Below are 17,181 nucleotides of genomic sequence, written 5' to 3'. Positions count from 1 at the left end.
AGCCTGAAAACATGTCACCTCATCAGGCACTGGAAATACTTCAGGAGTGATCAGAAACAGATAGTCATTGTCATGAAGGAGTGTGAAGGCAGGGAGCTTTCAACTACTACAAAGGTGATCCACAACAAACAACAGGGGTATTTACAGGAAAACGGCAAGACCAAGTAGCCATTCATCAATAATAATCTTTAATGTAAATGAGCTAATCTCTTTAAATAAAAGGTAGGGACTAGGCGATGAATTAAAGGTACAGAACAGATGATGGGTTAAGACAAGACTGATCCATATGATGCCTACAAGAGACATCAGCAGCAGCAGAAACACACTCCTAGTTAAAAAATCAAAACAAAAACCTGGCAGGAGTAGCCATCCTAATATCAAACAACTGCTTTCCCCTTTCCATTCAATTACTATTTATAGATGTCTGTATTCCCACTAAGCTAGGGTCGTTTTGCTTCATATTTGTTAACTTTTTCAGTGAAGTATTTTTTTTTTTACCATGATGTAAACTTAAGGTGTTACCTCAAATACTAAAAAGAGAAAGAGATAAGAGAGGAGGACAAATGCAATATCATAGACTATGAAAACATTTGTTGAGGCAAAAAGTATTAAATAATAATTAAGGAATCAATTCTACAGGAAGATATGATGAAAAGCACATGCATCCAATGGTAGGGCATCTGGCTATTTAAAGTAACTTAAAGAAAGCCTAAAGGGAGACACAGACTTCAATAAAATAATAATTCAGGGCTTCAACACAATTCTTCCTGGTCTCCCACATGGGTGCCTACAACCAACCAATCTTTGACATACAAGGCAAAATGTCTCTCTGAAGAAAGGATAGTCTCTTAAGTAGTTTTGGAAAAATCAGATCACTATATGCAGAATTAGGGAAGCAAGACCTTACCTAACACCCTACATAAAAATCAGTTAGTTCATCAAGGATCTAATCTAAGACCTGAAAGCAGAAAACTGCTGAGAACACAGAGCAGCACTGTACATGTGCAGAAACAAGAACTTTTACAAGACTCTAGAGTCAATCAATAAAAGCAAAAAACAGCAAATGGGAGTACACCGAGTTAAGGGGCTTCTTCATGGAAGACACTCAACAAAGTCAAGCAGCAACTAACAGACTGGCTGAAAACATTCACAAACTATGCACTTCTAAGAAAGGATTACTATCCAGAATACAGAAGCAGCTCAAGAAACTCAACAACAAAACAGTTCACAAATGGACTAATGATGCAAATAGGTGTTTGTCAAAGGATGAAATATAAATATCCATAGACCCAAAAGGCTGCTCAGGATCACAAGTCATCAGGAAAATGTGGGACAACAACTGCGGCTTCCGGTTGCACTTCAACTGGCTTAGAATGACTCTCGCTCAACAGGCACCAGTGTGATGGTATAACAGCCTAGTCCTCCACTGGCCGCACTCGTATCTCAAACGGACACTGGTTCCAGTCCCAGCTGCTCCACCTCCAATTTATCACCCTAGTGATGGTATGGAAAAGCAGCAGAGGATGGCTCAACTCCTAGGGCCCTTGCACCCACAGAAGAAACCCAAAGAAACTTCTGGCTCCTGGTTTCAGATCAGCTCAGTTCTGGGTCATTTGGGGAGTGAAGCAACAGATGTAAGACCAATCTTTCTCTCTCCTTCTCTCTCTCCATAAAATCTGCTTTTCAAGTAAAAATAAACCTTAAAATATAATTGCTATCATTCAAATATTCAAAAACAGTAAGTGTTGATAAGGATTCTGCAGAAAAGGTATCCAAATACACTTTGGGAAGGTACACTGAACAACCATTATGGAGACAGTACCGAAATTCCTCAGGAACCTAAAAATAGATCTACATGCATGCATAAATGCATATTGGCCTGTGTATTTTAAGCATATTGGAGCTGGACAAGTGAGATTTTGTTTAGGGATTAATTATAGGAGCTGCTCTCAGACAGCTGTGGGAGTTAGCAAAGCTATTCACCTGAGGCCATTTACCTCTGGTGACGGACCTTGAGGTGCACAGCTGGGGAAGGAGGGTGTTTAAATATAATAGAAGGAAACCTGGTTTGGTCCCCATTGCTTCCAGCATGGTATAAAATGGGCATCCTGCAGAAGATGGGGGCACTCTGTGACAAGGCAATTCTGAGTCATGAATCAGGGCAGTTAAAAGCAAACACACACGCAGCATGGTACCCAATTTTCATTGAGTAAGTAATAGAAAAATAAATGAATTGCCTAACTATTGAATTAACCCAAAGAGATTCTTTTTCCTTCCTTTCCTTTTTTTTTTTTTTTTTTTACACAAATTTTCAAAACCATTACTGGGCTGATGCATACCGCATCAATAAGATGTAGTGTGCCTGAAATTTACTTAGACAGCCAACCCCTCACAATTCATTCCCTGAGCAGTGTTCCATAGAGGATAATCTGGGACACGGTATTGTAAAATACTAGAAGTTGAAGCTTCCCAAGGCATAGGCAGACAACTACTGTCTACAGACACATTTACATTCCCTGATTCAAACGCTTCAGGAACAGTGCTTCCACACACCGAACACACAAAGATGGGCTCATTGACGATTATCTCATGATACAGCAAAAATGATCTTGAGTGTGACAGAACATATTGTACTTCATAATACTTACCTGAAATGCATCATTTTCACTCTTACTCATTAGAATATAATTAAAATTTTCCTTATTATCAATTATCTAACAGAACTTTTAATTAAAACTTAGTATATTAATGAAAACAAACAAGTAATGAATGTACTGAGAACAACAAAAAAAGCAAACCCACAAATACTATTACATTTTTACCTGTGATCTTCTTTAAGAAATGTGACATCATATCTAGGTCCAAACTTACGCAAAGAGGAAACAAGGGAATCAATCTTCATAACAAGCTCACTTATGCTACATAAAGAAGACAAGCAATGCATGAGATTCAGGGTGAGAGAGTTCCACATATCATGCTGCAATCAATGACTTGAGAAATGCTCTATTTAAATACATGAACACGGTTAAAACTCCTAGGGAAATATGACACAAGGGAAATTTATAGTATAACAACATTTCTCTAAAAAATGTCAAGACATTCAGTACAGTAACACTGAAATGGATACTTGCACATGGAGCAAATGCATAAACACAAATGGAGGAAACAAACACTGAACATTTAGGAAATGCTTACCTCTTGGGAAGGAAGAGGTATAGATGGGTGGGTTAACAGTAAAATCCAAGAGAAATATTAACATCCAAAGTCTGGTGTTGTGGAGTACACCAGTATCTTTCAATTTGTTTGAAACGCAGAGTGACAGAGGAGACTGAGGGAGAGAAAGAAAGAGCGAGAGAGAGGGCAGGAGGACAGACGCCGACAAGTCTTTCAACTGCTGGAACAGCAGGGCTGAGCCTGGTCCAGGCCAGCCGCTCAACCCAGACTCCCACACAGGTGCAGACACGCAGGTATCTGCAGCATCATCCCCTGCTTCTCACTTGCATTAGCAAGGAGTTAGAACAGAAGGGACGGAACCAAGACTTGAATTTGCAGACCACTATTTGATGTGGACATCCTAAGTAGTTGCTTAACTTGCTGCACCACAATGCCCACAAATGTCTTTATTTACAAGTCTTACACCATTTTTAAAATTTTTTAAAATTTATTTTTAAAAAGAAAAATTACATAGAACCAAAGTCCAAAATCAGCTATTTTGATCATACACTTACCTCTTTGAATTGCTTTCCATAGTTTCAACAATGCCTTTAATTTTCTCTGCTAAATGACTAAATGTCGTTTTTTCCAGCAAGTAAAAATCTTCTACATATAGATCTTCATCTAAAGGCCCTAAAAACTTTAAACAAAAGGGTGACTTATTATATTACGTCTACAAGGCAAATGTTAAAGATACTATTCTCTCATCAGATAGTTCTTTGTTAGGCAAAAGCTGTTTTAAGATTAGGTATCTGGAGCCTGGTGTAATGGCTAGATCGACTAATCCTCTCCTTGCAAGCGTGGGCATCCCACATAGGCACTGGTTCATGTCCTGGCAGCTCCACTTCCCATCCAGCTCCCTGCTTGTGGGCTGGGAAAGCAGCAGAGGACGGCCCAAAGCCTTGGGATCCTGCACCCATGTGGGAGACTAGGAAGAAGCTCCCGGCTCCTGGCTTCAGATTGGCTCAGCTCCAGCCGTTGTGGCTGCTTGGGGAGTAAACCATCGGACGGAAGATCTTGCTCTCTGTTTCTCCTCCTCTCTATATCTGCCTTTCCAATAAAAATCTTTAAAAAATACCTCGGTAAATGGAATCACGTGATCTTGTACATAAAGCCCTGATACAGAGGTTAAGATTGGCATATCTGATATTTTAAACAACTCTATTTAAATACAATTAGAAAAAAAGTCAGATTTTCACAATTTTTTTTAAAGAATACAAATACAATGGCTGGAGCTAAATTTTCTTATTTCCCCATCTGCTTCTGCAATTAACATTCTCTAAAAAAACCCACCGAATAGTTCTTGAATCCTTTGCACTTGCTCATTTCAAAACTGACAGTATCTAGGATGTCTGAATAAACATCACATTTTACCTTAAATATGAAATACAAGCTATTAAAAACACAAATAGCACTTTGATTATAAATGTTCTTATACAAGTATTTCATTGTCTTAGGATTTAACAGAATTTTTAAGGTAACTTTGAAAGCACTTCTAATTTTACATTTGTTAGCAACTCTGAACAGGAAAGCTTGGGAAATAGTTGGATTTATACTTTCTTGAGTGACTAGCACAATTGTTAGTAGCTGATAAATATAATTTTAAATTATTTTCTTAAAGGATTAATAAGGCTATTTTATTAATCAACTCCGAGAACTCGATGTATTTTACCTTTGTAAGAACACAAAAATAGGTAGAAACCTGATTATTCTGTGTCCTATTTTAAAGTTTAATATGGAAAATAAAGTAACTATGAAATTGTCTAAGTTCCCTAGAAAAACAGCTTCAGACTTGACAATCAAGTAACAGAAGAACATGGGGCTGGCTCTGTGTCTCTGTTGACACCCGTGACACCAGCATCCCATAGACGAGTCCCGTTAGTGTGCCTGAAAAGGGAAGATGGCCCATGCACCTGGGTCCCCATCATCCATATGGAAGAACTATGCAATGGATAAAGAATATCTAGAAATTTTAAAAAGCTCAAAAAATTCAAAACAAACACCCAGTTAAGAGGTGGGCATAGGATATGAACAGGCACTTTTCAACAGATAAAATACAAATGACCAATAAAAATATGAAAAATTCTCAGGATCAATAGCCAACAGAGAAATGCCAATTAAAAGGTTACAGAGTTTCCATCTTACCACACTTAGAACGGCTATGATCCAAAACTCCAAAAATCAGCAATTTTGATAAGGATGTGGTGGAAAGGTACCCCAAAATACTGCTGGTGGAATGTAAACTGATACAGCCATTATGGAGGGCAGTTTGGAGATTTCTAAGATATTTGAAAATAGATCGACCATATAAAACAGCAATCCTGACCTGGAAATTTACTCAAAAGAAATACAATCAGCATTTGATAGTTATTGTTATACCCATGTTCACTGCAGCTCAGCTCAATAGCTAAGATGTAGAATCAACCCAGATTTTCATCAATTCATGGATTTAAAAAGATGTGTTTTAGTATACACTATGGAATCATACACAGCCATAAAATCTTGTCTTTTGCAACAAAATGGAGGCAGATGGAAATCATTACGCTTGGTGAACTAACCAAGTCCTCAAAGGACAAATGCATGCTTTCCCTGATCCGTGGTAACTAACAGAGTACAAAAAGTGATTATCTTATACAGCCTTTGCCAAATCTTGAGGAAACAGTCTTTTTTTTCTACCTTCTAGTTCTTGATCTTTTTCTTAAAGATCTATTTTATTTTTATTGGAAAGTCAAACATAGAGAGGAGGAGAAACAGAGAGGGAGATCTTTGATCTGCTGATTCAGTCCCCAATGGTCACAGCAGAAGGAACTGAGGTGATCCGAAACCAGGAGCTTCTTCGGGTCTCCATGTGGGTGCAGGGTCCCAAGGCTTGGGCTGACTACCTTCCCATAGCACAAGCAGGGAGCTGGATGGGAAGTGGAGCAGCACCCATATGGCATCCGGTGTAAGATGAGGACTTGGAAGCCACCAGGCTACTGTGCCAGGCCCCAGTTCTTCAATTCTTCACCTAATGGAATATTGTGCCTGTGTTTGAGAAGTGAACTGAAATTATGCCATGGCAAAAATATGGGCGAGGCAGTGAGCGAGGGAAGGAAGGACAGGTCAGGTGGGTGGGGTCATGAGCAGTAAAGTATGTTGGAAGTTTCACTGTCCTTAAAACTATATTGCAAAATAGGTGAAATTTGTTCACTAAAAGTGAACAAAATTTTTGGTAATTTTATTATTATTTTGTTACTTTAGCTTTCGTGATACAGTTCTGAAGGTTCAGGGATTTCCACGTTCACCTTCCCCACCGTGTTTTCCCCTATGCTATTACAGTAGCACAGTCCGTCAGCAAGTTTCAAGTCCATCATTCAACTACCTAAGTGTACCATCACACTGTAGATGCAGACAGTAAGTGCTTTTTAAACTGGATAAATGATGAAGAATCTTCCTAATCTGAATTTATGAATGTAGCCATGCTTACAGCAGTGGGAGGAGGAGTAAGAAGAGTTGGTGTGCCCTGCCCACATGGCAGCGATGCTCAGCCCCATGTGCTGTGCTACCACAAACATTGCTTTCTGCATATTTTGTATCGGGTGTGTTGTGACTGAAAGACCTGAAACCTGACTGAGCACTGCCAGTCACAAAGTGAACAAGGAGTTTATACTTACTTTCCCATTGCTGACAACACCTGTTTCCCCAGGACGCAAGTTAAGTACATCTTGACAAAACAACTGATGAGTTCGGAAAATATTCATTCCAATGGTGTTGTATTTCTTCTCAAATGCATTCTTATCCATTCCCTAACAGAGAAATTTTAAATGATGATACTAGTAACAGTAAACATATTATTTTCTTAAAACTTCTTCAAAAGATTTACTAAACTTGAGATTACACCAAATTATGATTTTAAAACATTGCATTATTTCAAAAATTTTTTAAACAACCACTTTTGCCATCATTTATGATGTTTAAATCTTGTACTTGTACTTGTACTTATAACAATAAGGAAGTCAATTTCAAATTAAGATATTTTTATTTAAGCTAGTTTAAAAACTAGCTAATGAAACATGAAATTTGATGATTAAAATGTCATTTGCAATGTCATATCGTAAATATTTGTGTCATAAATTGTAAAAGCTATGTTTCATATCCCCAATCCATTATGCTTATTTATTACATTTCCAAACACACTGAATCATATTTTAAAATACACAAAAGATGTATTTCTTCAAGCAAGTACTGACCTCAGACAGGAATGTTTTAATTTTCTGTCCAGAGTAAATAGCTGTAGCAGTTTCTTCTTTTGCCAGCTTCCCAAGAAAGTTTCTCAAAGACTTATTTTTCTGTGTCAAAAAAGCGGCCAAAATTCCTCTACAAATAGCTGTGCTGTCTTCATTTATTTTTGATGAAGGGTTATAAATCACCCCTAGGCGACTGTGAACACTTGTTTTCTGCAAAAGCAATGCAATGTTAAAAAATCACCTTATAAAACAGTTTATAGGAGAATGTAATTTCTTTTCATTGAATGTGTTTGCTTCACCATAGACCACCTTTTGATGCCAATCCTTCTATGACGACACTCCTGAATATGTTAAGAACTGATCATTTTAGTAGCTGTGGTCATTTCATTTTCACAGAAAGATTACTTTACAATTTGCCAGTTTACTTAGTCTCTTTTTCTAAGCTTGTTAAATAGTACACATAAAAAATTACCAATAACAGAAACACAGAGCTCAATAAGTACCACAAAATTACCAGGTTGGTCCAGAAGGATGCTCCTCCCAGCAATCCAAAGCCCCTGTAAAAACTCTGCTGTTAGAAGAAGCAAGATGGCAGAATAGGGTAAGGACACGTTTAAATAGACGGAGAAGCATTAGCTAGTGTAAGGCAGAGAGGGCACATTCCAGGAAATGGGAGAGGACAGAACAACAGCAGACTGATGGACACAGGAAAGCAGAGAAAACAACGCCTTGGTGTTGCAGTGACTGATACCCCAGTAACATTCACTGGAGAGCAATCTGAACTCCACCAGCAGCCAGAATTCCACCAGCAAACAGGTGGGAATGGTGTTTCATTTGGATCTCCGGAGGTGAACCCAAAGAACTGCCCATCTTGCTGGTAGGTTTGACTTGATCGGGAGCAGAGACAGAGTAGCAGATCCCAGGCAGGCAGTGCAGGAACAGCGTGGATTTCATAGCCCAGTCTGTCCCCCTGTAACCATATCTGGCATCATTTTGTTTAAGGAGGCAAGGGCAAGAGAAAGTACTGAGCTGGGAGTGAACTCATTTCTGGCTCAGTGAACTGCAATAATGTGGCATCCTACAAATTCCACAAAAGACGGGTCCAGGTAGCCCCCAGACCTGACGTCCAGCAGAGCAAGAACTCTAGTAGTGCCACATCAGGCACCATTTTGTACAGTGTGGCAAAAGTTTTAGGACTGCAGGGGTGACAGTGAACTGCGCATGTATTGAGCTGGGAGCAAACTCACTGAGCTCATTGCATTACACTGGTCCCACAGAAAATAATACCATCTATGGCATTGTACATGTCAAAATAGGTCTGTGTGGCCCTCAGGCCTCATGGCCAACAGGTTTCAACAAGATCACCACCACAAACAACTTAGCTATATAGGACACCTGGACTCTCCCAAATCCTGGGACCTGTTCCAACCGGAAGTGGGAGAAAGGTTGTACAGACAACAGTGCAGCCTCAGCACAGTGTCACAGATTGTACAGACTAGTGAGCCAGGAGCTGGGGCTACAGAGACCATGGTGGAAATCTAACATAAGAACCCAGACCTGGAACTTGCTGGAAGGAGTGGCACAACTGATTGCCAACAAAGAGCAGTGTACCAACTGCTATAAGCAAAATCGAACTGAAGACCTGGACAGAGCTTAGAAACCTGCCCCAAGGAGAAGAATCTGATAACCAGAAGTACAATGACCAGGAGCAAAACAAGAGATAGAGGCTCAATGAATAGTACTGAAGACTCCTCTGCAAAGGAGAAAAACCCTATGCCAAACTCAGACATCAAGTAAACAGGGATACAGAATTCAAAGCACTTGTTATAAAGCTTCTTAACAATGAGAAGCATGTAGTACAGGAATTCAAGGCATATGTCACAATGGAAACCAATCAAATGGAAGCGGATCTATCAAAAATGAAGAAAATGAAGTACAGTGGACAGTCTCCAAAACAGAATGAAGGAGACAGAAAAAAGAATCTCAGAATTGGAAGATATTTCCTCTCACCAACAGGAATCAAACAAAAAGCCGGAAACAGAGCTGGATCAAACTAAAAAACAGTATTCAAGAGTTGAAAGACTACTAAAAGTCCTACTATAAGTTATGCGAGTCCCAGAAGGTGCAGAAAGAGAAACTGGGATTAAAGGTGTATTCAATGAAATAATAAGGGAAAATCTCCCTAATCTGGAGAACGAATTGGGAAAGAACATCCAGATGGGACACAGAACTCCAAATGGAGTTGACCAAAAGTAATCTTCACCATGACACATGATAATCAAGCTCTCTTCAACCGAACACAAGGAAAAGATCCTTAAATGTGCAGGTGAGAAAAATCAATTGACATATAAAGAAATGCCAATTAAACTCACAGGAGTCCTCTCCTAGGAAACTTAAAGGCAAGAAGAAAATGGAGTGACATATTCCAGATTCTCAAAGAAAAACATTATCAGCCCAGGGTAACATACCTGTAGGGGGACATTGTAACCCCAGAAGGTTAGCGAGCGCAGGATCACAGTTGATTGGATAATATTTGCATGGGAACCGAATGGCTACCTTTTGTATACCTGATTGGATATCATTTGTATAAGAACAGTTGAGTGGAATGTGTATGAGAACATTTGGTGGAATATACAAGACGAAAGGAGTTCCAAAGAAAAGCATAGAAACTCTCTTATCCCATATGACCCTCAGTGTATGAAGTCTGATGCCACTAATAAACTTTGGCTTTGACCATCAGTCAGAGTCCACGCGTGTTGTTATCAACTCCGTGCACCAAGTCCATCACTGTGGGACAGCAACAAGTGGCGCCTGAACAGGAACAATAATAACCTGTGGCAAAGGTTATGCTCTTGTTTCTTTAGAATCTCCTGATGGATCCTCCGAAAAACTGTGGGTTCCCTTACGGCTCACCCGGCCTCAGAGATGCAGCAGCAACACCCTTGACACAACACTGCCTAGTTACCTTGCCTTCACTTTTCACTAAAAAACTTCTGCATGAGAGAGAAAAAACACTGTGCCCTACACTGGTTCTGGCTCATTGTCTCACCCACCACTCCGCTGCACTTTCTTTTTCTTCAAGTCCCTCTTGATAGAAAAGAGGAATAGCACCTACCAAAACAAAAGGCAAATGACATCCAAGTAAAATGACAGCAGAAGACTAAATCAATGAACAACCAATTGCTAAAATGACAGGACCAAATTGCCACTCATACATATTAACTCTGAATGTAAGTGGTTTAAACTCAATCAAATGTCAGATTAGCAGACTGGATTAAAAAACAAAACTCATCTATTTGTTGCCTACAGGAGGCACATTTCATTAACAAAGATCCGCGGAAACTATCTCATGGATTTTGATTGTTTTTGTTAGTTTCATCTCCTCAAAACACCTTTTTGTTATTAAATTATTCAGTGACTAATAGATCATACAGTAGCATCATTTTCAAGAAGGTTCTTGATTTTCTTTTCCATTTCTTTAGCAACACATTAGTCATTAAGTAGCAGGATATTTAACTTCATGGTATTGTCAATTTTTTTTCTTCCTGTTGATTGTTTTGTGGCTTTTCATTTAAGGAGATGTATAGTAACTGTGTAATGGAGATATCGTTTCTAGCAGCATATTATTTAACTTCATGGCATTGTAAATTTCTATTTTTCTTCCTGTCGTTGATCTTGTATTGTGTCTGTTCATTTAAAGGGATGTAGAGTAACTGTGTAATGGAGACATATCCAGATGTGAGGATACAATGCAGTATGCATCTCTACTTCCAAAGATGGACTCCCAATGAAACTGTTTACTATATCTTGACAATAGGGTGATGGACTCTGTGCAATTGTCCACGCCCACAATAGTAGACATATATGACTGTGTAAACAGAACAATATTACAGTAATGATATAGGGGAACTCAGGGAGGGAAGAAGGATTTGGAGAAGGGTTAAGGGAAATCCCAAGGCCCATGCAAATGTATCATTAAATGATAATATATAAAAATTTTTTAAAAGAAAATCCTGTCAATACTATACTCTTCTACTTAGACAACCACTTACCTTCCATTTGTGAGTATACAGTAATAGTCTTGCATTATTAAACATCTCATCTTTCAATTTTACCTAAATGGGATCATACAGTACACAATATTTTGTGCTCTATTCCCATTTGAAGTAATGTTAGATTCACCAATACTACGTTTGTCAATGTGATCACATTATTTTTGGTATAATGCATGATTTCATTGTTAAAATATCAATATGAATAAAAAAGATTATTCTATCTTCTTTCACTTTAAAGCTCTACAAACAAAATATGCATATCTTCAATTGAAGACACAAAACAGTTTTTTTAGTTGTACTGGTATGATTTCCACTAGTAATATAAGAATATCTGTACCTCATAAATTCATACTTTGTATTAGATTTTTAAAATTGTACATTAGTGTTTATTTTTTCCTATTTAATCAAAACGTTGCATGCAGTGAAATAAAGAAATTACAAATTATTATTCTTGTAGTAAGATATCTACCCACCATGTGTTTCAGTGCAGTAGAAAGCAGTTTTCTCCCAGATGGTGTATCAAAATCAGCAATTACCCAGAGAGTGACTGAAGAAATCACATCATCTGAAAGTTTCAAACAGTCTAATCAAATTCAGCATTTACAAGTAATAAAACACAGAAAGAAATATGGTAAAGCATGCCTAGTAAGCAAATATGATTCATTATTTTTATATGTATATGTAGGTATCTATACACTCTTAAAATGCTATGAGAGTAATTCATTGCCGAAGCTTTGTACTAATGCAGATAACTACATGGAAGGACAATCTCTAAGGACACTTCTATGGAATACTTTCACCAGAGAAGAAAGCTGCACAGTGGCATTCCCAATCCCAGTACTAGTTAACCAACTACATCCTAGCTATATTCATTGCAAATAAAATTGGCATTTAGAACTGATATGGTTATATTATAACTTATTTCATCAGCAGATAAAAATATAGTGATATTTTATTAGGTTATAATTCATAATTAAATGCCTGATTATCAATAATATGACCTACTTCCTATTGTTTTTTCTAATCAGCACATGTACAATTCTAAGAATATTATTTGTTGGATTTCTTATCTACTTATCACTCTAGGAACACAAAAATCAAAGGATCAATTAAAAAGTAAACTAAGGGCCACAGGATGAAAGCCTTTGATTCCAAGCTACAGCATTCCTACAAAGTGAACATAAGGCCTTAAATCATTGATACATAAATGTTGATTCCGCACAACATATTCATTCTATCTTTAGATCACTCACTGTTAAGAAGCTACATTATCTACTGAGTCCAAGTTGGCCTTTTTAAATGTCGCACTAATTATTTTTTTTTTATCTCCACAGCAAAGCAGGCTTAACAAAGCAAAGCAAAACAGAAACAACCAAATTCTAATGATCTTTTTTCCATAATTATCTTCAATTATCTGCATAACTCATCATATGCTAATCAATGGTTGCAGAATTTCTGTTTAGCATACATCCTTATTTCCTTACTGTGTTATCATTTTGCTTTCTATTCTTCTAACTTCCAACGTAGGCAAATATCCACTTGCTGATTAATCACAATGCAGGAGATTTATCTCATATGTCTTGGTAATTACACTTTTATTCATTTACTACAAAATGGCAGCTGACATCATGAAAAGGTTTGGGATAGGCATTTGTTCTAGCAGCGAAGACACTTGCAACCCACAGCAAAGCACAGAGGTTGGATTCTAACCTCCAGCTGGTTCCAGCTTCAGGGCTATGCAGACCCCAGAAGCTAACAGTGATGGCACAATGAGTGGATTCCCATGACCCATGTGGGAGACTTGGAGCTTTGGCTCTTAGTCCCAGTTGCTATGTGTATACAGGAAGTAAATTAACAGATGGGAGTATTCTCTTCTCAAATTAAACAAAAAAGCTTTACTTGCTCTTAAAATGTGGAAAATTGTAGGATTTCCTTTTTCCAAAAGATAAAAAGCAAAAATGAACTCCATAGGAAAGGAGAAATCATTTTCTCAGCCCAATTCTTTTTTTTTTTTAAAGATTTATTTTTATTATTTTTTTATTGGAAAGGCGGATATACAGAGAGGAGAGACAGAGAGGAAGATCTTCCATCCGATGATTCACTCCCCAAGGGAGCACAACGGCCGATACTATGCCAGTCCGAAGCCAGGAGCCTCTTCCGGGTCTCCCACGTGGGTGCAGGGTCCCAAAGCTTTGGGCCGTCCTCGTCCTCGACTGCTTTCCCAGGCCACAGGCAGGGAGCTGGAAGGGAAGCGGGGCTGCCGGGATTAGAACCGGCGCCCATATGGGATCCCAGGCGTGCTAGGCGAGGACCTTAACCACTTGTGCCAGCGCGCTGGGCCCTCAGCCCAATTCCTAATCGTAACAAATTACAAATTCAAATTGAAATCTATGCAACAAAAGCGGCAACATAAAATCTATATATTAGGTAAGCACGCTAATATATTAAAATATTTTATTACTTTAGCAGTAAACTTAGAAAAATAAATAAACTTAATACCTTCTTGGGTTACATAAAACATGTTCTTTGCAATTACAGCACTCTTATCGTGTGAATCCAAGAAAGAGAAAGTAGAGACATCTTCAATATCAGCAGTTACTGAAAAATTTCACAATGTTAAATAATTAAAAAGCATTCACAATTTAAGCATTTGTGCAGGAGTATGTGGAGTATTATTTTACCTGTTGATGGTATTAAATTGAGATACTGCTGCTGGATGTTCAAAATTGGAGAATTCAAACGAGGTACAACATTATCCTTATCCATTAGGAAATCAATTGCATTAAGTCTATCATGTAAGGTGCCCTAAGATGACAAAAAAATATTATTTAGATAATACAAGCAATGTTTATGCACATTTTCTAAATTTCCAGGTAATTTATTTAAAGATTGCACAATCTAAAGTAAATAAATAACACGTAATTCAGAATCATCTTTATAAGATTAGTGGAGAGGCATGCTGCAACATATCTCTACTTTCTAGTTTGCTAATCTCAATTATAGAGTTCATTTATAAGAATATATATATAGGTTTACCTACATATCCATCTATTTTGTATTTTGTATGAAGGTTGCCTTATATCAGAGAGAACATATGATACTTGTTAATTCATTTTAACTCAAATGATGAAAAGTTGATAAAATTATCTGTCTTTGGAAAAGCTTTTCATATCATTCATAAATATGATTTATCATGCATTTTCTCCAAATTAGTACTTACCATAAGAATATCTTTTTGTAACTCTATAGATGTAACCATCATTTTGTGGAGAATAGTCAATTGCATTTCTTTTCTATTCATCTCTTTACGGTTAAAGGGCTGCCCATTATAAAGAGCTTGAGGTAAATGGCCCAGGCCAGAAAATCTATAAAAGCTTGCTCCTGCCTAGTTGGTTCAAAAACAGAGTGTTAGCAGACTTTGACACTTGAAAGACACATTTAAGGAAAAGGCACATAACTACATTTTTAAGAGTTCTTTAAGTTAACATAAAGGTGGCAGTATTCAAGTACTCTGCAGGGTCAGTCCCATGAAGACAACTGAACTTCTTTCATTCAACCCCCTACTCCTCTCCCTCATATGCTGCAAAAAAAAAAGTGCCACTTTGCTCATTTTTCCTGTCCTTTCAAACATTATTTAAACGTCATTTTACTTACATACAAGAGTTAGCAAGCTTTTTCTGTAAAAGGGAAGTTAGTAATTATTTTAGACTTGAATCCATCATTTCTCATGATTAAAATCTGACATGCTAGTGAAAAATCAGTCACAGGAAATACATGGATGTATTAACATGGTTGTGCCAAAAATGCTTCATTTAAAAAAAAAAGTACATGAGCTTATAGACCCTTGATGCAAAGTATGACATTTACTTAAAATTTACAGGTATGAGAGACATATTGATCCCTGAAGCGATTTATCAAAATTGGTTATAGCCCCCGCACTGGGCTAGACTCTGAACACCAAGTGAAATCTTCTCTAAGTAAAACACATACATACACAAACTTCTGCAGAGGCTCAGAAAACAGTGAAACAAGACTAAGAATGAAGAGGAAGAGATCTCAGAGTTAATAGTGAAAGCCTTAAAGCATTAATCAACATGTTACAAGTAGCACAATGGAGACATTCCAAATGAAATCAAAGTGTAATAATGGAATGAATTTAGAAAACAACATTTTATGGTAAACAAATATGGCAACAAAAGAAACGGTACTGTCAGATACAAGGTTAGAAGATTTTATGCAGCTACCAGGGAAGGAAAGTACTCGACATTTGTATTTTATCTTAAAGTCATTAAAACATTCATTTGACATTCAACAATAAGTATTATGATTAATAATTACACCCTATATTCTCACAAATTCTCCAGGAAGCTAAGTACATATGAAATACTCTATCTGACACACTCAAGACTAATGTGCTTCAGAGCTTAGTGATTTTTCAAATTCTGCAATACTTATGCAATGACTTTAACCAATAAGCATCTCATACATGAAAATTCAAACTTCAAAATATCACAAATCTGAAATTTGGTACTCAGTTTTAGAAGCCAGCATTTTGCCCAGTGGTTAGGCTGTCATTGGGACGCCTGCACCATATGAGAGTACCTGATTCTATGCCTGCTTACGGCTCCTGTATTACGTCCTGTCGATACACATCCTAGATGTCAGCAGGTGGGTTCAAGTAGTTGGGTTCCTGTCACCCACGTAGGGGATCCAGATGTAGTTCCAAGCTTCCAGAATCAGACTAGCTTAGTTAGGGCTGTGCAGGCATTTGGGGAATTAACCAGTGAATGGCAGCTCACTCAGATTTAAGAAAGAAAGATCCCACAGAGAAACCCGAGATCTGAGTCATTAATGAGAAAAGAGAGCAGGGACTTGGTGACAGACTAGTGAGTGTTGATTTAAAGTAAGAGTTTCAGACTTTAGAGCACTCAGGATTTTGTGCTTTTATATTAGGCATTTGCAATGTGTACTATTACAATCATTTCACAAATGATGAAACAGACTAACTCATTTCCAGTGTCATTTAGTTACTATTTCGTGGAACCAGTGAATCTGTACTCACATCTGTGCCCCCAAGAGCCTAACCATTATACTGTGCTATCTCTACATTTACTGGCAACCTATTATGCATTAGGCTTATGCATACACAAAAATGCTATGCATGCTATTCGAAAGAAACTGAGGTTGATACATTACAATCAAGCATGGATCGAATATCTGGCATAGTAAGGAAGTCATAACTAATTCTATCTAGGAAGAGACTTTGAAAAACAGTATGATAGTATTTCAAAAATAACACTGCAGCAGCATTTTAAAGGAAGAGCATATAACAGTCACATTCAGTTGGGGGGCTATTGCAGTAGGATGGAAAAGTTAAAGAAAAATCCACAAAGTCAGTGGCAGTGGGAAAGGTGATAATGAAGCCGATTCTGAATTATTTTATATTAATATTTAGTTAGTTCCTAATCAATATCCAACATTAATATTGCACCTTGAAGACTCAGTGTAAAAGACTACGGAAAAGTAGTTTAGGATCATTGGGCTTTTAGCATAGTTAATCTGAGTGAGCAGTGATATTATCCTAATCTCCAGGACAGGACATAAAGTAGAAAAGAAGAGATGTAGTAACAAGGAAAACAATTTGCTTATTTTAGATTTTTACCTTAAGAACTAAATGGGCAACCAGT

The 17,181-nt window shown here is 37.6% G+C and overlaps 1 protein-coding gene across 1 annotated transcript in view; it reads right to left on the bottom strand.

Moving 5' to 3' along the window:
- Window positions 1-17,181, bottom strand: part of UGGT2 (UDP-glucose glycoprotein glucosyltransferase 2) — a 109,018-nt gene that overhangs the window by 44,030 nt on the left and 47,807 nt on the right. The window contains exons 17-24 of the mRNA XM_040991227.1: window positions 14,715-14,879; window positions 14,176-14,299; window positions 13,994-14,092; window positions 11,968-12,059; window positions 7,443-7,649; window positions 6,867-6,998; window positions 3,729-3,853; window positions 2,823-2,918 (exon numbers count right to left, since the gene is read on the bottom strand). Of these exons, the coding sequence (XP_040847161.1) occupies window positions 2,823-2,918; window positions 3,729-3,853; window positions 6,867-6,998; window positions 7,443-7,649; window positions 11,968-12,059; window positions 13,994-14,092; window positions 14,176-14,299; window positions 14,715-14,879 (1,040 nt within the window). The remainder of the gene's footprint in view (window positions 1-2,822; window positions 2,919-3,728; window positions 3,854-6,866; window positions 6,999-7,442; window positions 7,650-11,967; window positions 12,060-13,993; window positions 14,093-14,175; window positions 14,300-14,714; window positions 14,880-17,181) is intronic.

The sequence above is a fragment of the Ochotona curzoniae genome, unplaced genomic scaffold (genome assembly GCF_017591425.1).
Source record: "Ochotona curzoniae isolate NIBS_2020 unplaced genomic scaffold, NIBS_Ocur_1.0 contig_64, whole genome shotgun sequence".
In the NCBI taxonomy this organism is placed as follows: Eukaryota; Metazoa; Chordata; class Mammalia; order Lagomorpha; family Ochotonidae; genus Ochotona; species Ochotona curzoniae.
The sequence above is the reverse complement of the archived record's forward strand: the minus strand, read 5'-3'. Positions and strand labels throughout refer to the sequence as shown.